Here is a 25,133-nt window from a genome sequence, read left to right as displayed (position 1 = left end):
TTAGAACGTATAATTGGCTTCACTGGTGGACATGAATGATCACTTAATAGACTCCAAGGCAGAGAGGAAAATTATCTCTGTCTGCCCTAAACAAAGTTTTGTTATCCTAATCTGACGCCAAGGCAACCTCCAAAGCTGCCATCAATATCAACCCCCACGAAAGGAGGAATGTAGACAGATGCTGTGACCTGACCTTCCCCCCCGCCTTCAGATTGTGACTTCTGTTTCGAGGTCATCAACCTGCAGGAAACTCAATGTGCTCTCTGGCCCTCCTCTCTCCCTCCCACCTCTTTGACTGCAGCTGGCTGAGCACCGTACACTGGCAGCTCCCGTTGGAGGATTCAGGATCCCCCCCTCCTCCCTATTGGAGTCTGATGTTATCTGTGATGTTTTGTAACTGTGATGTATGTCTGAGGAGTTTTTTTTTTTTTTTTGCATAGTACAGCTACGCCCTGTCGGGTGTAACTATGGTATGCCTGTTTTTTTCCCTCCACCAACCTACCCTCATGTAATTCCTTTTCATCTATTAAGGTAGCGCGACTCATGTTGCGAATGACCGCAGTCACCAATTCTTGTCATGTGTCTTGCCCATGTATGTCTGATCTCTGAATTGTGTGTACTGGAACTCAATTTTGTTTCTCTGTATGTCTTGCACATGTAGTAGAAATGACAATAAAATGACTTTGACTTTGACTTTGACTTGACTTAGGAGTTCATTCATACAAGTTTGTTGAAAACAAACTTCTGTGTTCTCTGAAACAATGTTTTTCCATTATCATTGTCATTTTCAAGAGTTGATTGTAGCAGAAAGTTCTTGCATTTCCATGTTGGTCAAGGGCATGAACTCACTCTGGTCGCTTACTGAGAGGACGTCTCTTGCTGACTGTTGTGGGTTGTGGAGCCAAAAACTGTTTAGTGAGAAAAGTTGAACTGGAGTTTTGTTTCCTTCAGATGAAATGGAGTGGTTGTTATATGCTGCTTTGAATTGCTCCAATGTGTGGTTGATTCTGGGTAAATATACATAGTGAAGACAGAATAAATCTGTTGGGTTTTCCAAGTTAAGACAACCAAATGACTCCAACGCATAGAATGTTGGTGCATAAACTTTGCTACAGTTGTTGTTTAAGGCCCTGTCCACATGTAGCCGGGGATCTGCCAAAACATAGATATTTTTCTACGTTTTGGCCTGTCATCCACACGAAAACTGAGTTTTTTCACACGAAAACAGATTTTTTTAAAAACTCCGGCCTAAGTGAAGACCTGCGTTTTCTCCGTTTTGGGTGTCTGCGTGTGGACAGACAAAACCAGAGTTTTAAGGTCCGCAACGTCACTTTCTGCGACAAAAAAATGCTGACATCACGTGTGCGACCTGTGTTTACACTAACCGACAGCATGGATGCCCTCAGAGCTGCGCTCGCTTTATCAATTGTCCAAGCGCTTTTTGCTTGTTTGTTTTTGCAAGCGGAATTACTGCTCCTTGTGGAAGACCACAGACGAAGGACGAGGTTAAGAACGGGGGAAGTACTGCCACCTACAGGTCTGACATGTCCTTAACAACGTATTTATCCGGGTACGTGTGGACAGAGTATTTTTTTTTAAAAACGAGGTGGTGTGGATGCAAGTTTTTGGAGGGGCGGATATTCGTTTAAAAAAAAACCAGCTACGTGTGGACTAGGCCTAAGTCTCTATTAAAACGCTCAATTCTCTGGTTGTGGACTGAACTTCCTGTTAAAACAGAACTTTCACCCCTGGTTGATTGCACATCTTCCCAAATTCTGACATTTTCTCCTCCATGGTCAGTCCTCATATGAAGTGGTCGGCCAAAATGTCCAACTGCAACAGTGAAGAGGTCTTTAACAGTTTCAGCACGATTATTGTTGGAGCAGTGAAGAAACATTAGCATTCTACTGTACCCATCTATAGCACCATGGACAACAAACTTCCAACGAATTAGCTTATGGTTTCCATCTATATGCCATATGAAATTGAGATGTGGGACAGAATATACTCGTCTGACAACGGATGATCTTCTTCTTAACTGGATACCCACTGGATCAACTCTGTGTAAAGATTATCTTAAATGCCTTCTTTGAACTACAATGTCTCTGGAGCTCAGATGCAGATGCAGTCTGTTATCTTGCATGTATGGCCAGGGACGGATTATCACTGCAGGGGCCCCTGGGCACAATGTGGTTAGCCCCCCACCCCCCACCCCACCCGGCCTACCCCAACATTACTGCCACCCAGAAGCACTTTTTAGACATTTCATAACGTTGTCAATATTAAAACTCACTTACTTATGTTGATACAAGGCTTAAATATCTGCATGTTTTTTTGTTTGTGTCCTGTCTCCTTCCTCCTCTTGTCTCCTGTTTCCTTTCTCATTTTGTCTCCTTCCTTATCTTGTCTCCTGTCTCCTTCCTCCTCTTGTCTCCTGTTTCCTTCCTCCTCTTGTTTCCTGTCTCCTTCCTCCTCTTGTCTCCTGTCTCCTTCCTCCTTTTGTCTCCTGTCTCCTTCCTCCTCTTGTCTCCTGTTTCCTTTCTTCTCTTATCTTCTGTTTCCTTCCTCCTCTTGTTTTCTGTTTCCTTCCTCCTCTTGTCTTCTGTTTCCTTCCTCCTCTTGTCTCTTGTTTCCTTCCTCCTCTTGTCTCCTGTCTCCTTCCTCCTCTTGTCTCCTGTCTCCTTCCTCCTCTTGACTCCTGTCTCCTTCTTCCTCTTCTTTTTGTCTCCTCTTGTTGGTCTCCTCTCATGCCTTCAGAAAAACATCTTTGTGGCCTTTCTATTAGTAAATTAATTTACAATGTCATCAAAGTCCAGATTCCTAACAAGCTGAAATTCAACAGCCATCAGTGACAGTGCACTGAGGTGCTGTTGAGTTTGTGTTATTCTCAGTTCATTTTTTATTCTTGCCATTTGTGAAAATCGTTCCTCTTCACAATTTGTAACTGGTAGCAGGCACGTTGCAAGCTTTTCAAAAGTGTGGGGGATGTTGTCTGTGCCTAAAATAATTATGTTATTCATCTTGTTAGTTTAATTTCCATAATAGCTGAGCAGGTACGAACTTTAGACGCGTCACGCATGTCTCTGTTTCAAACATGTTTAAACTGTTCAGAATACAAATCCAGGCTGTGTCTCATTAGATTGGTGCAACTAAAGTTTGTACTCAATGAAATTTTTACATTAAACCATGTTGAAAAGGTAAGAAAATGATCCAATTAAATTGTTTTCCCCTCATTTACAGTCAGCACAGCGCAGTGCGCATGGCTCTGGGGTTAATCAAGCTTAATTGTTTCTCTTTGCAACAATCTTCACAAGAAGGCAAAACAGTTAAATGGCAGGTTACAGATGTTTCCATTTGACTGTTTATTTTGACGGATAAACTCAAGGATGTTGGTTGTTTTGAAAGAATTACCCCGACGCACACTGATGCGCCCACAGATGACCTGACATTTTAATTGTTACACACAACGCAGAGGTAACTAAATGAATCAAGAAAAGATTCCCATCAGAACATCAGAGCTTTATACTGGACACTGTGCTCAGAGCAGCTCGCAGCGCACACGGTGGACAGTGAGCTGAAGATCTGTAGAGGGGTTGGCAGCGCAGAACCACAGCGATGCGGTAAGATTTCCTCCCACTGAAGCCGTCTGAAAACCGGTCTCTCTGAGGGATGTATCACTTGGAAAAATGTTCTCTGATTGTGAAACTTTGGCTGAATGGCGCTTGTCCCCGTCTCCAATATGGAGACGCATGACGCATCCAGTCTGAGGCAGAATAGCCTCTTCAGCTCAGAAAGCACCTGTAGAGACATTTGATCACGCACAAAGTTTATGTGGAGCAGAAGCGGTCGGGCCACGGCAGGTGAAATGTTCCTAGCCTACACGGAGTGAAACTGTTTAATTGTAACATTAATATGTTACTGGACACGCTGGTCTGGTTGGTTATACCAGTGTTTGAAGTAGAAAACACACACACACACACACACACACACACACACACACACACACACACACACACACACACACACACACACACACACACACACACACACACACACACACACACACACACACTGATTCAACAAGCGCACGCTGCGCTGTGCCGTCAGACTGAAGGCAGAAATGAGCGCTGCCTCCTCCGTGATAAAAACTTTTAAGAGGTTTTATAACAACATTTTTCATTCAAGGTCAAATTAAGATATTAGCTTCTATTTTGGGATGACATATTAAAATCGAGCCAGTGACAACAGCGCTCCCACATCAAATCACTCAGCCTGACGCATTCTCTTCACACACACACACACACACACACACACACACACACACACACACACACACACACACACACACACACACACACACACACACACACACACACACACCAATTAAAATAATGCTGATAGCGTGGACTAGAAGACAGGTGATGGTTTATGTATGTAAATGATGATCAGGCTGCTGTAAAATGTAATCTCCATCCACATCCAGACAGAATTATCCTCTATTCTGTCTCTGTTTTCTCTGCTCTTGTCTGGGCTGACGTAGCTGATGGTGCGGTACCCTTATGAACAGTGAGAGGTACATATAAGAAGTGCTGGTAGAGTTAGAAAAATCTGCAGGGCCACAAACACATTAGGGAAGATGGACTGTAGACTATTTTCTAGCCCGAAAACGATCATGGTTCTATTTATATTACACTATTCATGTGGACTCTGCTGGGATTATTTAGAGCTGAGAAGCGCAAAGCTCTGATGGTTGACGCGCTCCAGACAGATGCGTCCTGAGAACGGCCACAGTAACATTCTCAAAGTGTCGCCACCTCAAAAACAAATTTAACACACAATCGTTTATGTCGGCTCATATCCTTTCATGCTTTCTGTCTTTTATTTGTGCCTGATGCGTTTTACTGCTGCGGAGCAGATAACCTGTTTCGTCTTCCGGTGATTTCACCTCACCGGTGCGACCGGCGCGTGGTGCGCACTCCGCTATTTTTGCGGTTGGTAGATCTTTTTAAACTGCAGTTCAAAGGTAACTCATAAGGTGAATACATATGAAGCCATGTAGCAGTTTTTCTTTAGGACTGAGAGGAGATGCAGGAAGATAATAAACAGACAGGACAGAAAAAATAGTCAAGTAAAAACAAGTTCGTTTTTGTACCTGGTGGTTGCAACAAACAGACAACATTGAAGGTAATCAGAAGTGAGGAACAGAAAATTAAATGATTCTTTCAATGTTTAGAGCAGCAGGGACTCTGGGAGGCTGCAGGTGCAGCAGTGAGATTGCAGCCGCTGCGCAGGGGGAGGGGGGGGGGGCTGAAGCAGGAACAGTAAAGATGCAAAAACTACCGTTGTTTTAAAGAAATGTGTGTTAACTTAGAAAATGTGGGCGCAATTTTAATTATTTCTCAACATTTTTCTCCGACATTAAGACTGCTGCACAAAAAAAGACTGCTGCTTGCGTGGGCCCCCTTGTGGCTGTGGGCCCCTGGGCCTGTGCCCAGTTTGCCCATATTATAATCCGGCCCTGTATGGCCTCTCTTTAAAGGGTAATGGCATCTTGGTATCACGTTAAAAGGGAGCTCTCCGTTTGTTTTTGGGACATCTGTTATCGTTTAGTTGTGTCTGTCCAGTTCCTGTTGTCAGTGCGTCTGGGTTCTAAACATCAGCGAGCTTGATTAGACTTTTTCTCTTTCACTTAGATGAACTATTACAATTTTAGTATTTTTGTAATCTTTACGTTTGTAGTGCGTTGTTTTTGTCAACATATGCTCGTAGTAATGCAAATACGAGTGAGGCCAATCACTTTGTATTTACAAACGAGGTCGAATGGTTATGAAGCGGTGGAAGTACGAGTTTACCAGCGCAGCGCCTGCGGGAAGTTTCTGCTACCTTTAGAATATGCTAACGTCAATAAATAGATAGCGCCTGTAAAGTAGTGTGAAAGCGATCGATAACGCGTATATTTGAACGGGTTTGTTTGAATACAGTTTAGTTTTCAGTCTGTGTAATATCATCGGTAGGAAGAAGTTGTTGCCGAGCGATCCTTTATCCGACGCGAAACTCAGACTAGTTAGCTGCTAATGCTATCAGCATAAAAACTAATGATTTCTGCCTCATTTGATACGTTGCGTCATGAACGATCGGATATTTCAGTGCAAAAAGTGGAACAGTAACCAACAGTAACTTTAGTGGATGGGTTTAATGGCGTATTGTGGCGGGAGAAACTGTATGTACCAGGATGGCCGAGTGGTTAAGGCGTTGGACTTAAGATCCAATGGACATATGTCCGCGTGGGTTCGAACCCCACTCCTGGTAGTTAGTCGTTTTGTTAGAGCTTTGTTCGTAAAATTATTCTTTATCAACTTCATGAACCGTTCTATTTTCACTTCCGAACATACATCATTAGTCCACGTTAGCATTTCTTTATACTGAAATGGGTAAAGACTAATCGTAATGATGTGTGCCTGAATTTATCTCAAGAATTTCACAACAAATCTTCATTATATGATCTTTCCTAACTACTAATTGCATGCACCGTTAACCAGGATGTTTTAACATGTTTAAAATTACTAAATGTACATAAAAATAAACGAATGAATGACAATAAACGACGGCCGAGTCTTTGCAAAGGAAATTCATGTTTAGGGGTAGTTGCAACATCAGTACAGAAGAGGGCGCTCTTGGCCATTGTTATGGTTTCATCTCGACTAGATGCTACAATTCACAAAATTTACTGCAATGTTGCAGTGTATGGTTAATTCCTAATAGTGTGTATGCAGAGGAATTTCATGGGACTATCTTAACTAGTTTTTGTTTATATCACAGTAATGAATGTACATTTACTGAACATTTTTAATCTGTTAATGAGATGAAGAAGCCTTGAATAGCTCAAATATTCATCTTTAATCTTTGAAAATGTGTCAGAGCTTATCAGCCAGCTTTTGCACTTGTCCTCTGGTCTCACTACTCCACAGAACAAATAAACTGTCACTTGATAGGTGTTGGAGGTTCAAGACAGTGCTAATTTGAGAATTTGAACTTCTTTGATCTGTGCAAGGAAGCATCCAGAAAAGGTCTGTGACAACTGAGAAGCAGAAGGATAAGTGTTTACAAGGAGATCCACATCTCTGAACAACTAATGCTTCAGAAATGCTTATTATTGGGCCCCAATCTATTATCCAGTCTGTGAGTGTTCCAAAAAAGCTGCTGCTTTTCAGGCCAACCTCGCTGATTATAATGTGAAACTTGACACAAGAGACAGTGAAAGGGTGTAATGCAAATGTCTGCTTATAATGTGTGTTTATATCTTAGCTATCTGTTCCAACAGGGTATGTATTTTTAAGTGTTAGTTGTGCCTTCTCTTGTTTTATATTACACTTTATTTATATACCATTATTGATAATTAATAAAGTTTATTTTAAACAATAAACATGATGAAAATTTCAACAAATGCAGATAAAATAAAACATAAACATATATTCACAGACCTAGACAAGATGTCTAGCAATTATCCATTTATTTCAACAACTTCTTGTGCCCTGGAGGCTCTAAACAGGGGTGTCAAACATGCGGCCCGCGGGCAGGATTTAACCCACTTGCGGGCCGGATCCGGCCCGCGAGATGGTTGTGTAAACTTTATTTTCATACTTTACAATGTAGAGTGAAAATAAACTTATCATTGTGAGCAAGTTTCCTCTGTAATGAGTATAAATAAAACAAAGCTGCACTCAAGGCTCACAAAAGAACTTGAATCACATCCTGAAGTTGGCCGCCACTCAGGATCTGACTTCTGATATTGATGTGCTGGTGAAAGGTAAAAGATATAAAGTAAAATGAGTCAAATATACTTTAAGTGCTGCATGAAACTGATCTTGCCATGTGATCTGTGAGCTCTTTGAATCACTAAGGAATGTTTTTTTTTATTTGTTGATTTTTTTTTTCAAAATTTCAAGTACACTTCAGGTGTTGTACTTGTACTACACTGTCCTCAGGCTCCAGCCTTGTTTTATATTGATTGTATTAAAACAAAGAAAACAATCAGAAGTTTTTTTTTTTATTTACCGGTCCGGCCCACTTGGGACTAGATTTCCCTCAATGTGGCCCCTGAGCTAAAATGAGTTTGACACCCCTGCTCTAACAAGTCTTACACTTTGAAGTACTTTCCCTTTTTCTTTACAGCTTTTGCTAGTTTTAGCTTTTTTTTTAATTTTAGATCAGGCGGTTCTTACAAGTCATTTAGTTGAATCAGCAGTTAATTTGTCCATGTATTTAACTATCTTAACAGTTGAAATGGCTAGTTTTTGATTTATAAATACATATTTATGCAACAATAATACAAATTAATTGATATTTTAATAAGTTTACAGTATTACTGTTTTTCCAAATATGTTGAGGCTAAATGTAACTAGTTAACTTTATTGTTAAAGATCATCCCCTTTTGTAATGAAGGTAGTTTATTTTCTAGAAAGAGTCGCATGGTTTCATTTGTGTTTCGTCACGTGACGTTCACTGCCGCCGCGCCATGTTTCCATGTCTACGTCAGGAAAACTTTTACAGGCAAAAAAAAAAAAAAAAAAAGGAAGAGCTCACGCCAACAGTCAGTCACACAAATCAGATTAAGTAATTCCGGTTTGCATCTTCAAAATAAATGAAGCAAAAATATATTCTAGTCATTAAATGAGGTATTACTGATAAAAATGTATGCCAATGTTAGATGTCCTTACCTCATAGGCGGATGAAACAAAATACATGTTGTATTTTAAGTAGCTTGTTGCAGTATCTGTAACTTTTTTTTATTCTGAAAGGACGTCTACAAGCGTTTCCGCTAATTATTGCTAGCTTACATCGGTGTAGGCAACAAGGAGTGGAGTGAGTCAAGAAAGCAACAGGAAAAAAGTTGTAGGATCTGCACCGCTGTTCTCAACCGTCAAATGTTATTACCATTTTCCCGTTTTTGAGGAACATTCATTTGTATGCTGTTAAGACAGCAGTAAATGAGTTTTGCTTTTCATTGCCTAGCAAAAAGGCGTATGCTAAAGCCTTTTTAAGGGGGGGGGGGGGGGGCACATTGTGGTCACAACTGGATGCGCTCGAGGACGATAGTCGTTTTAACGTTAGTTAGCTAATAGAAGTGTGTTCCACACTTTATGAAACATGCCTTAAATTAGTTTAAAAGGCAACTTTTGATATATTGAGGCTTAGTTGTGGACATAGTTCACACATTTTGAGCTTGTTTTGAGGGAACACGTCTCCTCCTGACCCTGGTGACAGCAGCTGAGGTGAGTGAGTGATACAACTACTCGAACCTGTCAACTTAATCCTTGTTCCAACTGAAAACATCCTGTTTCATATGTTGTGTTTTTGTGACTTCCAGTTAAGGCACTAAAGCAAGCTTTCAGACAATCAGTGTTACCGAACCTAAGATTATGCACGTAGGTGTGAGCTCTGCAAGCTGAATATGAATTGGCTGAGGATGGCAGTCATACTTAAACGTGATAAAACATTAACTACGGCAAAGCCACTGTTGTTGCATTGTTTAAACGCCACTTTGTGTTTTGTAGCTGCACATTAATCAAGGAAAGGCTCAAGTAAACTCATGATTAGTCAAATTATAACTAGAAAAACCCAACTTACTGTTTCAGAGTTTAAATTAAACTAGATCTCTTCCGTTGTTTTGCTTTGGCCGCCACAACTACTCCTCTTATAGAGAGAGGAACCGAAATTTTCTACAAAACATTTGCCAGATAGTCGTTGCTCGTTCCTTGACTTTACAGTTGTTATATTTGGGTCTTACATCATCCTTTAAGAGCTGCAAGTCAACATGCCTTGGGACTGAAGATGGAAGATTGTTGCCATAACAGTCAATGCTGGATGAAACAAAAGCAGAAATCCAGCTAAAAGTTTCAATAGTTCCAGTATTAGCACCTAACTGAAAGAAAAAAGTCTTTACATGTTGTTTTTGTAATCATGTTAGTACATTTAGTTCATGGTGACTGGTTGTTCCATCAGGTGATACATGAGGCTGATTATTACAAGTTTTTAAAGAGCAAGTCACCCCCAAATCAACTTTTTTTTGCTGATAAACTATATAAATGAGTGTCTAATCATGCTGTAGACACATGCAGTCAATAATTTGGTACTTCAGTCCATCTTAGTTATATTTAAAATTTTCTGCCTGAAACTGTCAGTGTTGTGCCATCTTCAATTAAAAATTTTGCACGGCGTCTGAATTGAAATCTGCCATTGCTATTTGCTAACAGGTGCCTTGTGATGTCAGCTGGTACCATACAACGTCACAATGCTGTTGTGAGCTCGTGTGTATTTATTAGTGGGTCCGCCCTCTCGGTCTGCCAGGCAACAGCATATGTTGCATTTTTCCAACAGGAAGTAGGAGTGGAGTAAGACTCGGGAAGGGGTTACTTGCTCTTTAAGTAATCATCTATTCACGAGCATACTTATCCAATTACAATGTGATTGAGAGCACAACAGTGTTGTTACACCAGCAGATATGCCCCTATGCCCTTATGATGGTGTTTATTCTTCAGTGAGACTCTTTCATGGCGTGGGTGTGTTTTGTTTAGTTTGCATTAATGTCTGTCAGCAAAAAAAGTTGCTTTGTTAAATATTTGTAGAAAAACGTAATCTGTAAACTATTTTATTTGTTCTTTGCTAACTCTGAGTTGAGAGAGAATCATTTGAAGAAACACTGAGCAAAAATTAAAATCAAAAAGTAGCTGTTGTTTTTACAAATAAATGACTCAGTTATACGTTCAGTCTATACGTTGATGGTTAGCCATATTATCAGCTGCATTAAAGTAATAATATGTAGTTTGTATCATTAATCTCTGGAAATATCCATCAAAATTTTGTTGAAAATTATTTAAATGATGCCCAGTTGGCAGCTTCATGACAGATATAACCATAAAAATCAGGTGTAAAATACATGGGAGCTGGTCTAAATCTCTTGGCATGTTAGATGTCATGTTCCCTTCAACGTGAGCCCATGAGGACAAAACTCGTTTACCGATTTGGCATTTGTAAACGTTGTTTACACATTTACCTCTTCGCTCGTTGCCAGTGATAAAAGGGAGTCTGATGCCAGGGTTTCCCCCAGCGCCACCTGCCAGGATAAGCGTCATGCCCCGCCCCCCTCCCCGACCCTACCGTGTCCGCTGACACGAACGGTACAGCAAAACTACAGCCCTCCATCAGCTGATACTGGTGAGAAACAGCAGCAGAACGTGTGCAACCAACCCACCCCCACCCCCACTCTCACGGAGGAACACTGTGGGACGAAGTGCCCCCCCCGACGGCCAAAGCCGCCAGGCTTAACCCATCTTTTGGGGGAAACCCTGGATGTGCTTGTTATTTAGCTGGAGGTAGCACTATCTGATGAAATACTTGTTCGAAAACTGCGCTTCCAGGGATTTTTGACCCTAATGGCCATCCATTCCTAAAGGTCTTATTTGAACACAAAAATACTGTTTGCTTGCAATGGGGCCATATGCCCAGGAAAAACACACACTGTCACTTTAATCCTTTAAAATGTATATTAACACTCAGATTGGAAACTTGAAAATGAACCAGTTTGTTTAAATTTGCCTCAACCATTAATCAGTGTTTTAACTTCCTTTCCTGCCAGATCTGATAACTTTATTTTGCTGCTGGATTTGAATTCTGAGAAAAACTCTTACAATAAGATGTTTTAACGCTTCAGTGAGCGTAAAGCAGTTATAAGTTTTATTCATTTATGTTTTTGCAGGTGCAGAAAAGCTGTTTCACTTTGTGTCTCGAAGTCTGGAGGTGTATCCGTTCTATAGTTGGATTAATAATCTACAATGGCATTATATGGAGAATCTGCGGAAGGAGGAGTCAATGAAGAGTTTAATGAAATCATCAAGTGGAGATCTGGTACGTTTCTGGTTGTTTTTGCCACTTTTATCATAATTGTTGTCAAAATTTGACAAACTGTGTAGCACATCCAGCTTGGAGAGCAGAGGTGTTTTGAGAGATCTTCGAGGGCTTTTTAGAGCTCCATGTTTGTTGTACGTGCTGAGGGGCTGTCCACTGAAAGGAAACCCAAACTGAGCCAGAACTGCTGTTGTGCATGGTTAACCTCCGTTTCCGTGGAGGCAGAGGGGGGACGTGACTGAGGCAAAGCATGCAACAAAGGCGTGAAGAGAACCGGAGACGGTTGACTGTACCACATTTTCTGAAAGAGAGAGAAAGCGCCAGGATAGGTAACCAATGGCAGCAGAGAAAGGAGAAGACAAGAATGCAGGGATGGGTTTAGAGAGCCACACCCAGTGATCTGTTTCTCTGACAATCTCACCATTCCATAGGTTAATCTTTTGTAGACTCCACCCTCAAGGGGAGAGGCAAATACAAACAGGTTGTTGTTTTGCTGAGAGGAGTCGTAGAATTTCTTAGGTAATTTAGGATAATTTAGCGTTGTAAATGGTGCTGTGTTTACTTCTTTCTTCAAAGATGCAGTTGTTTAGCCTCGGTAAGCCTTTTGAGCTTTGCACTCAGTTTAAAGATTAAATGGTTGTTAAGACTCTTCATTGAACAACTTGTGCTCTAAAAACCCACACACACATTTGTTAAAAAAATAAAATCCCTTTAAGAAAAAATAACTTAAAGACGGAGCAGTGCTAATGGCACCAGTTTCCCATTAGGCCACAGCAAACAAGGGGTACATTATGATGATGTCATCACAAGTGCACCAATGACAGATATATCTGATGATGACAAAGCATAGATCAACCATCAGCTTCAGTAGAAACAGTAAGGCCGTGTTCGAGTTGAGCAGCGCCTCGTCTGGAAAGCAGTCGAGAGCAGACGGACGCAGCGGGGGGGGGGGTGGGGGGGGGGGGATGACAGTAGGCGTTTAAGTCGAACATATTTCCCTACATGTGTAGCTCACGGGTGACGATAGATGAGGATATCGCGTTAGAGTTCATACTTGCTTAATGTTTTATGTTAATTCTGGTGCCTGTTAGCGACCGAAACACATCCTCACATGCTTGTGGAAATAATATATTGTAGACATGTGCATATGAAGACATGACTGTAATGATAAGTAAAGGTTATCAGCTGCAGGTTTAGTGTGCTCATAGGAAACGTGACAAAAGAACACAAAACACATTTCTCTTCATGGCCTATATAGCTGCCATCATCAACATAACATGATTTACAGAATACATGTGACCAACCAACGTTTCATGTTCTACCACCGGATGTTTGGATCAGAATGTGAACCAATCAGATCTTAGATCAGGTGAGAGCCTGGCGTTTCCCGTCATCGTCTAGGTTTTGCAGCTGGTGGAGAGCAACTGCAGCGCCTCGCTCCAAAATCTGCGGCCGCCTTGATCTCACGAGGTTATCGTTGCCTACGTATGCATGACGTCAGAGCAGGTCGGCGTCAAGTCGGACACAAATCTAACCGGCACGCGCCGAGCGCCGATCACCGATCACCGCTGGTCTAATCTGCGCAGAACTGGCTCATCTCGAACAAAGCCTATGTTTGTGTACTTCTATCACCCAAAGGTTTAGGGCTGCCCAACCCTGGTCCTAGAGGGTCGGTATCCAGCAGGTTTAGGTTTAACTCGGCTTCAACACACCTGATTTCAGTCAGCAGGTGATAACAGATTTCTGCAGAGCCTGGTGAGCTGCTACACAGGTGAATCAGCACCTGAATCAAGTGTGTTGGACGAGAGAAACCATCAGACCTGCTGGATACCGGCCTTCCGGGACCAGGATTGGACACCCCTGGCTTAGAGGGTTCTTATTCAGCCTCCTCTCAAATGGACAGTTCAACTGTTAAACACAGTCTAAAGAAAATTTTAAAAAGCAGTCTGGCCCATGTGCCAGCTTTCCTTCTCCCACTTGGCCTCAGAGCGCTGGCAGATTCCGAGCCAGGAATTCCACTCTGCCCATGGAGTTCCTAATTTACAGCGCTCGTCTCCAAACCTCAAGGCTTTCCTACAAACTTTCAGGTTACCATAGCAAAATATTGCAAAAATAAATAAATAAAAAATCACCATGTAGGGTGTCTGCACTAAAACAAGCTGCAGCTTTCAGGAATGTGAACTCACTTTAGCTAACTGGCAGGACTTTGACCTAATTATTGGAACATTGATGTGGTTGTGTGTGAAGGTGTTAGCGGGCCTACAGGTATACGGCTGAAGTTAGGGGTTCTTTGTAGGAGTTCAGATGACCGCAGTCATATTACTTAGCTGTTAGAAGCTTTATGGCTATAAATTGGGGTATTTTATTCATGCTCCTTTTATTAAAGCTTCATTTATCAGCTGTAGCAACAGGTGTGTAGATAAGAAGCTACTGTGAGATGGAACAGCTGGGGCTAATGAGCAGGTGAGTGGAGGTATGTTTTCATAGCTTAGGCGACAGGTAGTAGTGCACCTGGTCATGTGACCACAAGGCTGTGTAACTCATGGAGGTCAGTGAGAGTTATTGGAACAAATCTGCACTCGTGCTTCTGTTTGGAACATTTACTTGCCTTAGTTTCTTCTTGTGTTGATTCACTACTTTAGTTGGTTAGATTTAAATAGTCTTTTAGCTTAACTCCACAAAAGTTGCTGTGAATGGACAGCATTTAATTTACATCCACAGTCTTCAACAAGCATCGTGAAAAAAAATCATGGGAAAGTCAGGAAAACTAATAATGCATAAAAGTGTCATTTGTGTTTAAGCAAACAAAAATCAGAACCCGGACCTGCCTTTAGTTCATATAATGTCACATTCGTTAGATAGTTTCTGTCATGTTCTGTTATATTCCCTTAAAAGTGTAATTTCACAGCGCACTACTACCTTTTAGGGGCAGCAGTAGCTCAGGAGGTAGAGCGGGTTGTCCAGTAGTCAGAAGGTTGCAGGTTCGATCTTGGCTCTGGACAGAAAATACTGCTGTTGTGTAGTCAGAGGGACCAGTCGCCTCTGTCAGTGAGAGGCAAGGCAGCTGTGGCCTCATTGTAGCTCATCACCATCAGCGTGTGAATGGATGAATGATAAACTGTAGTGTAAAGCGCTTTGGAGTCCTCTGACTCTGAAAGGCTCTAAGTGTGGGTCATTTATCATTTACATTCTCAAAGAAACCCCTTAGCTTTGTTGTTTTTGCAAGTTTATTTGCAGAGTCGAAAATAGACATTTTTTGTTATGACCTAATATTTAAATCCAGTGAAAATGTTATAATATTTGTTCAAAACATGAGTTGGCAACATAAAAAAAACCCTAGTAATGTTGGCGTATTTAAATCACCTCTTCGTGTGTCATTAGCATCATTGTTAAATGAAAATCTGTGGCTTATGGGTTTTTGTTGATCTAAAGAAGCTACTTCATGTCAAACAGTCAAAACTTCAGAAATGTTCAGTTTTGCTTGATCTTAAAGGTGAACCAACTCTTGAGTTCAAATGAACCCATGCTGTCGTGCATTTGGTTCAAAACAAGCTCAGTGGTCTAGTGGTAGAGTGTCTGCCATGGGACTGGGAGATCGAGGTTCATACTGAAGACTTTAAAAATGGGACCCAACGCCTCCTTGCTTGACACTCAGCTTTAGGGGTTGGATTGGGGGTTAAACCACCAGCCACCGCTCCCCTCCATGGGGATAGGTCAAACGCGGAGATGGACTCCAGTGTGTGATGATGACTGTTGGACTTTAACTTTAAATCTGTTGGTAAACCGCAAACATTGAGATTTACAACATTAAGCCTGCTCACACACTCTGTTAGACCGTGGTTCTGCTCGGATTACCTTTCACAAAGTTCTACCTGTTTGTTCTGTGCCCCTCCCCCCTCCCCTTACCAAAGTGCAGACATGTGAAAGGTCAGAAATCATCTTCAGCCTCAGGACTGCTTGTTTAACAGCTTTACACATTACTGAACACTAACCCAACCTCTTTATTTTTCATCAGAGAGTTCAGCTGGTGAATGACAGCGCTGGTTATCTGAGCTAGTCTCGTCCATAGTTTAGAAACAGGGAGGTTTTATTGATTAAATCTGAGAAAAATAGATATAGATGACTGAAAAGACCAGAACTAAGAATGATTATGAAGGATATCAGTAAGTACATTAATAGGTTAATGAAATGCATAAAAGAGGATTTTACCCAGTGTTAGATGGGTGTGATACAATACAAATAAAAGCTTTTCAGGTGCTGAAAGTACAATTAAACCTGTGTTAAAAGGGGGAACTGATGCCATTCTTCCTTTTATTTTTAGGGTAGACAGAAAGCAATCATTTGCATAAAGGTCTGTCATGCAGATGCAAATATAACAGACAGAGAAACGTAAACAGGAAACTCAAAAGTGAAACGAGGAAAGCATAAATGTTGAAATGTTTTGACACAATTTTAAAGGTAAATTTGGCAACTCTGAAGCGTAAGACCTCTAAATCTAGCTCGTTTGGAGAACTAGCTAACACCCACTGTAGTCTAAATACTGCCAACATGAACATTTATTGGTGTCACCTAAATCACCTCCAATCTCCTAAAAGGAGATATTAGCGCTGTCCGTTTTGATTTAATTATTGGACATTTAACAGAGAAAAATAATTGACGATACGTTCACGGGTAGAATTTTTTAAAGCAGTTTCATCTTTTGTGAGCATCTTTTCATTTTCATAGAAGTGTTTGTACATTTTAATCTTTATTTGTGTTGTTGGGAGCTTTAAACCTCTATAGGAAATCATTCTCACCTCAAACAAACATCCAGTTTCCTCTTTAGGTTTGTTAAGTGACTAAATAAAAAGATTATTAAATTAGTTGAACTGTCAGGAAAAACCTGCTGAACCAGTTGTTACCACATTTTTGGGTAGGTGTGACATCATCCCCGTCTTTTTTAGAGAAAACGAATGCTTTAACCAAAAAGAGGGTGTGGCTTGTTGCCCTACGAGCTCAGCTACATGCCACAGATCCTGTTAATGCTAGCTTGGGCTTCTTTCAGCAGGGCGGATGAAGTGTTTGGAAATATGTCAGCTGCTGTGTGTGTGTGTGTGTGTGTGTGTGTGTGTGTGTGTGTGTGTGTGTGTGTGTGTGTGTGTGTGTGTGTGTGTGTGTGTGTGTGTGTGTGTGTGTGTGTGTGTTAAAGGGAGTTGGATTACCTATTAATAAATAATTGAAGCGTTTGAGGCAATTGGGAGCCATAGTTGTAAATGAAAAAAGTGTCACATCTCAATGCATATTTCTGACTTTAGCTCCGTTTGGATTACCCTCATTTTCTTTTGATGGGTCAGTGAGAGTTTTCCACTCAGAGAAAGAAAAAACACCCACCCAGCCAGCTGGATGTTACTATATATAAAGATATATATGGAGGCCCACAAGCCTTGGTGTGTGTGCTCGTTTCCTGGGTTGCTGCTGAATCCGACTGCCTGGGAAGGAGGGAGGAAACTCTCTGCAAAATCCTGCCTGGAAATTTGGGAATGACGGCTCAGTCCAAAACATCTCCCCTGAGTGTGGTTTTGCTCTGTGTGACTGTCTTTGGTTGATGTGCAAGCACAGCTCTGATACTCCACCCAGCAGCACAGATGACATTTAGACTCTTCAGAAGAGTCTGGGAAAAGTAGAAAAACAGTAGATCGTTTCTAAACGTTTCAGGCTGCAAAAACTGTGAATCAGCCTTTGTCTAATTTGCCTTTTACCCTTTTGGTTCCTTCTCATGGTGGCTCCATAGCTCTGCTGCCAGTCTGCCGTCTGGAGCTTCAGATTTACTAGAACAAAAACGTTTTACAGGATTTGTTTGGGAACAGTTTGTTACTTGTTCTTATCTTTGTGCTGCTGAATCTGAGTTTACATTGTACAGTAAAAATGATAAGAAAATAATAAATTTAAAGGAAGCTGACTGAACATCAGAGTTGTCCTCAGAGGAGCCTAACCTCACCACAGAAACACATTTTCTGTCTAGAATATGGGTGGAGGAGATTTGTCCTCATCACTTTTAGGCATGGTGCCGAACAAGTAGCAAAATGTAGTCAGTCTTCTTTGTGCTTGTGTTTTAAACACACTGACACACACACACACACACACACACACACACACACGGGATGCAATCAGGTGGTTTTTATTTAGAAAGTTAGTCAGCAGTAGGAGTTAGGCTTGAGGGTGTGTGTGTGTGACAGAGATGCTTGTTTGTATGTTCACTGGTTTATTAGTAAAAGATGATGTGCGACTGACAGGGCAGCATGCCTTCTGACACACTCGCCACCGTGGGAAGTTCCTGCTCCGTCTTTGATCCCCTCCCAACTCAAGCCTCACCCAGAGAAACCAGACCAGATGTTGAAAATCTCAGTGGTAGAAAGTGTCTTTGATTTAGTCAGCTGCTGGACATCACAGTATTCCTCTCTTCCTCTCCGATAGGGGACAGAAAAGACACAAAAACATTCAGCCATTCGCTCTACTGTCCCTCTTTGTTTCTCCATCTGTGTGGGAACAGAAACGGTTTGTTCTGCTGCTCCTCATCGACTCGATACATCAATAAACAACTGGACTATTGCACTGCTGCAGCTCATAGCCATGCACTTAAATTCAGAAACTCAGCTCTGTTTGCAATGGTTATGTAATTGTTATAGGTTTCACTTTTATGCAAACGCTCGTAAAGAAGCGTTTTAACCATTGTAGTACGCTAGCACCTCTTTGGGTTGCCATTTCAGGAAGGGACTTTACAATATAGATATAATCAAATACGTGTATTAATTAAGTCAAATTGAAGCTTATCCTGTTTCTGTTCATCACTTTTGTGCGTGCTGTTACATCATCACCCAGCAGAAACCCACTTATACCTCTGCTTCCTCTTAGTGTTTTTTTTTTCTCATGCATCTGTCACTCTCCCACCACCTTGTCTTCCTGTTCCGGTTTAGCGGTAGTGTGTTCTCTCTCTCTTCTTTATTTAAAAATACTTATTTTCAACCATGAACTTGAGCAGATGGATGTCCTGGAGAAAGCACAACTTCTTCAGAAAAAAAGGGAAGCATGAATATTGCCTGGAACTGGGTAAGGTTGTTTTCTGTTGAGTAAAAAGCGGCGTCTGATCCATTCTCCGTTTTCAAACCTGCAGTTATTATGGTCCCTGTGTGTGTGTGTGTGTCTTTTGATAAATGCTAAGCATCTTTGTTGTTTGTGCTTCTTTTTCCTGCCAGTCAAACCAGTATTAATGATCAATCAGAATCAGGTTTCACTTTTGTCACCAAGAAAATTGGCGCTCAGTCGGTTAAAGTGGCAGTGTGTAGTTTCCTGGTGCCAGGGTGCAGTACATACATAGATTTCACGGTAGTTTTACACCATATCTCCATCTCTTGACGGTCCTTCAGTGTATTATTCAGTGAAAGAGAATGTAATGCCGATGCTAGGTTTCTGGCGCTGTAGTTTCTGGATCTGCTCGGGGTTCTGCGCCTGCCGATGACATCATCATACCACGGCAATACCACTCAGCCAAAATGTATTGCATCTCTTTATCGATTCTGTTCTTTCACACAGGTTTTGGAAAAAGTTCATCAGTTTTTAATATTAAATTCATGTTTCTTACTGTCTAAATGTTTTTGAATGTGGTAATGTAACTTCTGTAAATCAAATGTCCAGCCAGTCATCTAGTGTAGTGTTTCCCAACCCTGTTCCTCAGGGCACACTGACCTGCATGATTTCCATGCCTATGCTTCAGCACACCTGATTTACATTGCCTCTTCAGGAGGACATCAAGTGCTGCAGATGTCTGTTCATCACTCATTATTTAAGTCAGGTGTGTGGCAGCAGGCAAACACTGGTGTTCAAAATGGCAGCATTGAAAACATGCAGGACATTGTGCCCTGAGGACCTGGGTAGGGAAACACCGATCTAGTCTTTGACAGCCGCAGGACCCCGAGCCAGCCAGAAGGAAACATGGAGTCTAATAAGGCCATCCCCAAAGATGCTAGCACTATGTACTTTAGACCCGGTTTTTATGTTTATATAGTACAAAGCTGCCAATATTTTTCAACTAGACAACATTTTGTTGGATATTTCCAGAGACTAAAGGTAAAAATACTAAGGCCGGGATTCGATTAAAAATAAATTAACTAATTAATCACAAATCTGAAAGAAATGAATCGCAATGAATTATAATTTTTTTTCCAGAAAAAACAAGCAATAAACATGCAAAAAATATACAAGAGAGGTTCATTTTATTTAGAAAGTGCATAAGTTGTTGAAGTGTGTAAAATCACAGAGAAAACCTTAAATCAAATCCAGTTTCTGTTCAAAAACATGGTTTGAAAAAGTCTGTTGTGTAAACAATGAACAGGAAATAAATCTAGTACAGTTAGCTTATGTTATTCAATGTTAATATCATTTTCCACAGCATCAGTTGAACTAGGATTGCCAACTCCCCCAAAATAAATAAGGGACACCTCACTGGCATGGCCCCCCTTGGGTGGGACGGAGTTTTGAAGGTGATCTGAATTTTATGGAATATATGAATATTATGAGCTTATAAATAATATTTATTTTATAACGTCAAAACCTGTAGTGGGATAAATCTGCCTACATTTTCTTTTCCGTGCTCTTTGTTTTGTTTTCTTATTATCCTGTCCTGTCTGTCTCTGATCCTGCATCTGCCTCAGGGAGTTGCAGGATCTTGTTCTCCTGAAAAAAACGCTGCCTGGCCACGGCCGTGGAGCACGGGTGATGAGCGCAGCAGCGATGCGCGTCAGGCCCGAATAAAAGACAGAAAGTACCAAGGCCGTTATGAACGATCGTGTGTTAAATATATTTTGGTGAGAATGTTTGCTTTGAGAATGTTACTGTGGCCGAGCGCAAGACGCAGATGCTGCTGGAGCGCATGGGCGCTCTGTCTCTGTTCATCTTCTCCGCTCAAAAGAATCCTTGATGCTGGGAGTCCATAATATGGTAGAAACTTGAACTTTTTTTGGGCCCGTAAATGATGGTTTAGCAATATTGTCCAGGGGCAAATATGGAAATATTTTGGAGAATGGTGGTTCAGGGTTGGAGAGATGGTCAAATTAATTACGTCCTTTACTTTTAACACGAGCTAATTTTCCCGGCCCTAAAAATATACACATTATCTCTTTAAACAGACACCCCAAAAGGCCAGTATGGCGTTTTCTTAGTAATATAATAACAAACAAGCTCTTCAAGAGCTTAATAGCATCAATAAAAATAAAGATAGTATTTCCTCCTAATTTAAATGAGGTTTCTTATGGTGATAATAAGCTGACAACATAAATGCTTTATGATTTTATATCTCATTCATGCTCTAGTTTTTCTGTAGACAGTGAGGAGATTTCAGAGGGTTAATCTCCACCATCGTCACGGCTTGTGATTGTTTATCTTTCTTCTCTTTTGTTTTCCTTTTTCTGGTGATGGCATAAAATGTTGAGACGGGGCCAAACTGTTGCTCTGTGCACGTCCTCTTGTCTCATCACTGCTGGCCTGCCCCGTTCGTCCCTTTTCCCTGACAGTGTCCATCTTTCCCTCCCTTCTTCTCCCTCTGCTGCTGCATTCTTCTGATCTTTTCCTCTCTTGCTGGACATAGAGTGACCAAAGCAGATTAGAGAGGGATATCACAGCCCGCTTTGCACTGTTACCCTCGGACTGTGTCCTCTCCTCTTTGTCCTTTTTTGGGGTTTATTGCTTCCTCTAATGCTTAAAGATGGCAGAACCTGGACTTAAACTCAGAGGTAGGATGTTTTAGCAGGTTTCACGGCTGATAAATATGACCCAAACTGCAGGTTTTGGTGGTAAAATGCTCTAAAGTTCATTCAGAAGATTGTAAACTTTTAAAGTAACTTGTGAACAGACTGTTGGATTGCTTCTTTGTACAGACACCAACCAATAGCTTGTGCCTGATATATTTAATGGTCATTCAGGAAGCATTTAAGGAAATTGAGACAAATATACAACTATAAAAAAGGACCAAGAATTATTTTTAAGCTGTGTAAACTAAACAGTTTCATCCCTTTCTGTCTTTTTCAAACTGTGTGGTTTTAGTTTATCGCTGTTCGACCTGGCACGCACAACTTTTTCAGCCTGCTTTGACTTCACGAAATTCCTGCACGCTTCACCTCACTTGTTTTCCCTTTACTACTAATTACAACAATTCACGCACCTTCGCAGACCACAGGGGTGTTTTGATGATTGCAAGCAGGGATACGCGTTAATCTCTCTGGACGTCCCGAGTATTTTCCCTACAAATTCCCCGGATCACGGCGAGGGAAGTGTCAACAAGGCTGCGCCGGCTGGGACAAGCTCAGACAAGTAACCACTGCAGGAAGGAGGAAGGCATGCACGGAGAAATTATAGGAATTCTGTGGATTCCTCTCAACCTACAGTTAAAATTATGCACATCTCTGCCAAGAAAACACAAACTGAATGGTTGTCTGTGGGTGTGTGAGAGCAGCTTGTTCTTTAGGTTTAGTACCAGGTGATGGTTGACCCAAAAATCTGTGTATTCTAGTTATCAATGTTTTAATAACATCTTAAAATGAGCTCTGGGGTTCTTTTTATCCAAGACTAAAGCAAACTTCAGAACCTCCCTCCAGATGCATCACGACATCTTAGCTTTTTTGTAAAAAGTCACTTAAAGGTATGAAAGGTATGGTTGACTGAAGAAAACATTTTTTCATTATTATTTGTTATAATTATAATCCATCACTTTTGAGTTTTCCATGCAGGCTGAACATGAAAACTGTCTCCTACACCTATCTCCTGCGTTAGCTTCTGATAGAAAATAGGCAGTGAAATGCTAGGATTTGAAAATCCTCACATATCTATGTCACACTGTGAATTTGGGTTCATGGCCCCTCCCATCATGGCTCACACCCACCCACAGGGAGGCTTTATAAAAAAAGATTTTTGCACAGAGAAGAGAAAGCAGAGAGCGTCTGGGTGATGGTGACTTTGCTACATGGATGAACGTGTTCTGTTAGACAATCAGAAGCAAAGTATGTGCAAATCATTAATATTAATAATGAGTAATCCTACTGTTTTCACCCCACCTCAACACCAGCAAACTCCACAAATTTCTGCATCTCATGACAGGAGCATCATTGCTTAATGCTTGTAAATGACTCATAAGGCATTGGTTTACACTAGAGAACAATGCAAATGTTTTGCATAAATGAGTAAACCACACCTTTATTATACACACACATAACTTATTTTTATTGTTTTATCAGGAAAGTCAGATAATCTGTTTAATGCAGTTAAAATTTAAACTTCTACCCAACGGTATTTTTTTCATTATAAATGATCTGGTTTGTGCTCTTGTACCATCAGCACATTTAGTAGGGATGCATTTCTGTTTTTATGGATCAATACAAACTAAAAATACAAAATTTGGACAATTTCTTCACAAAGAATGGTAAAAATGTTTAAATCAATAGTGAAAATGTCTTTTTTTTTATAATTTCTTGGAAATGGTGCATTCATGCACCAAAAGAATCAGGTTGAGTTTCAGATGGGCAGATCACTGAATAAGTTGGTCTGGTTGCCATCACCAGCCTCAGTAAGTGACCACACATGAATTTTTAGAAAGTTAGCTGCTCATTATTCATTAGTTAAAGTTAGAGCTGATCACCGGTGCAGAAAACTTAGTAAATACCTACCTTTGTCCACCCTCCAAGCTTGTATGTTTGCTGTGTGACGTTGTCGTGGAAACTCTCAGGGTTTGTTTGATTTCCACCTCAGTGCCTCCCTGCTGGTGTCCCTCGTTCACCCTGCTGTGTGGTCACTAGCTCTTCACCTGTTCAGGCTGTAGTGTTTTATTTGTTATTTTTTAAAGATCTGTTTTCTCAGCTGGCTGTGTCCCCATTACCTTCTCCCCCTCATTCCTTCCATGTTTTGAGGTTTGCTGTTTGCACTTTGGTTTTTATCTTCAACTCTTGGTTAAGTTGGACAAACCAACAGTCGGTTGGAAGATGTCAGCGGCAGCCTTGTTGATTATTTATTTGAACTTTATTTTAGTTAAAAAGATCAAGATGTAGTCTTCACTTTCTGTTTGGCTGCTCTCAAACGGAAGTACCACTTGCAGGCAGATCTGCTAAAATTGTTGTGCTGGTTATCTGAAACATATTTGGGTTGAATATTTGTTCTGCAAACACATGGAAACCCTTGTCTGACAGTTTCTGTGTAGTCTGCTTTTTTCTGCTCTCTGGGTTAGGTTTTGAGTTGGCTGGCTGCCACTTGACAAAGTGACCCAAAAGGTTTGCTAGCATTACTAAAGTTTTGTCAGTAGATATGAACTGGGCTGTTACATTCTTGAAATGACAGCAGAACATCCGACTCAGTAATGGTACCAAACAACGGATGAAAGGCTGCAAACACAGAAAAAACATTTAAAGCCAATTGTTCTGGATGAATAACATCAGCGTTTCCCAGTAATCGTTACAATGCAAGAATAAACAGGAATTATCATTAAGTAAATGCAAAATTTGATGTAAATGGTAAGTATTTGCTATAGCGCCTTCTTGAGTACTGGAACCCCCCAAGGTGCTTTACACAATAAATCATTCACTCATTCACACACACATTCACACCCTGGTGGTGATGAGCTACATTGTAGCCACAGCTGCCCTGGGGCGCACAGACAGAGGCGAGCTGAGCACAAGTGCCACCGGTCCCTCGACCACCAAGGACATGACAGTGACAGACTGAGTGGGGCTCTAACCTGCAACCTTCTGATTACAAGGCAAGCACTTCGCTCATGTGCCTCTGTTGCCCCATGTGATGTGATTATAACATTTTAATTAACATTTTATTTTTGTTTAAATTCATTGTGCATGAGGATGTAGATTTGCATCAGCAGCTTATTTCAAAATAAAACATCTTAAAAAAAAGCAAAAAAGCGACATTTTGTTTGGTTTTGTTTAGTTTTTTAGTGAAGTAGGGATGTTTGATTTAAAGAGACAATGTGTAGTTTGTACCATTAATTTCTGGAAATATCCATCACAATGTTGTTGGAAATTAGTGAAATAATGACCAGTAGAAAATATGGGCAACTTTGTAATATATAACCATTAAAATCAGGTCTAAAATACATGGGAGCAGGTCTAAGTCTCTGGGCGACGCCATATTAGATGCCATGTTTTCGTCTACGGGAGCCCTTGAGGACAAAATACATTTACTGATTTGTAACAAACGATTAC

General features: G+C 41.0%; 1 protein-coding gene and 1 non-coding gene across 9 annotated transcripts in view; both read left to right on the top strand.

The window, feature by feature from the left end:
• Positions 1–6,226: 6,226 nt before the first annotated feature.
• Positions 6,227–6,309, top strand: trnal-uaa (transfer RNA leucine (anticodon UAA)). Its single transcript has one exon. It is a non-coding gene; the product is annotated as a tRNA-Leu (tRNA).
• A 2,775-nt stretch (positions 6,310–9,084) lies between these two features.
• utrn (utrophin) overlaps positions 9,085–25,133 on the top strand; it is a 208,672-nt gene continuing 192,623 nt past the window's right edge. For 6 of the 8 annotated variants that reach the window (XM_015947253.3, XM_015947261.3, XM_015947257.3 and 3 more), the window contains exon 1: positions 18,832–18,990. In XM_015947253.3, coding sequence (XP_015802739.3) covers positions 18,909–18,990 — 82 coding nt within the window. In that variant the 5' untranslated portion in view covers positions 18,832–18,908. Of the gene's footprint in view, positions 9,273–11,755; positions 11,905–18,831; positions 18,991–21,410; positions 21,669–25,133 lie in introns of those variants that run through there. The other 2 variants (XM_015947254.3, XM_015947258.3) reach the window with 2 other exon arrangements.

Source organism: Nothobranchius furzeri, chromosome 2 (genome assembly GCF_043380555.1).
Source record: "Nothobranchius furzeri strain GRZ-AD chromosome 2, NfurGRZ-RIMD1, whole genome shotgun sequence".
Lineage (NCBI taxonomy): Eukaryota > Metazoa > Chordata > Actinopteri > Cyprinodontiformes > Nothobranchiidae > Nothobranchius > Nothobranchius furzeri.
This window is presented reverse-complemented; position numbering and strand designations above follow the sequence as displayed.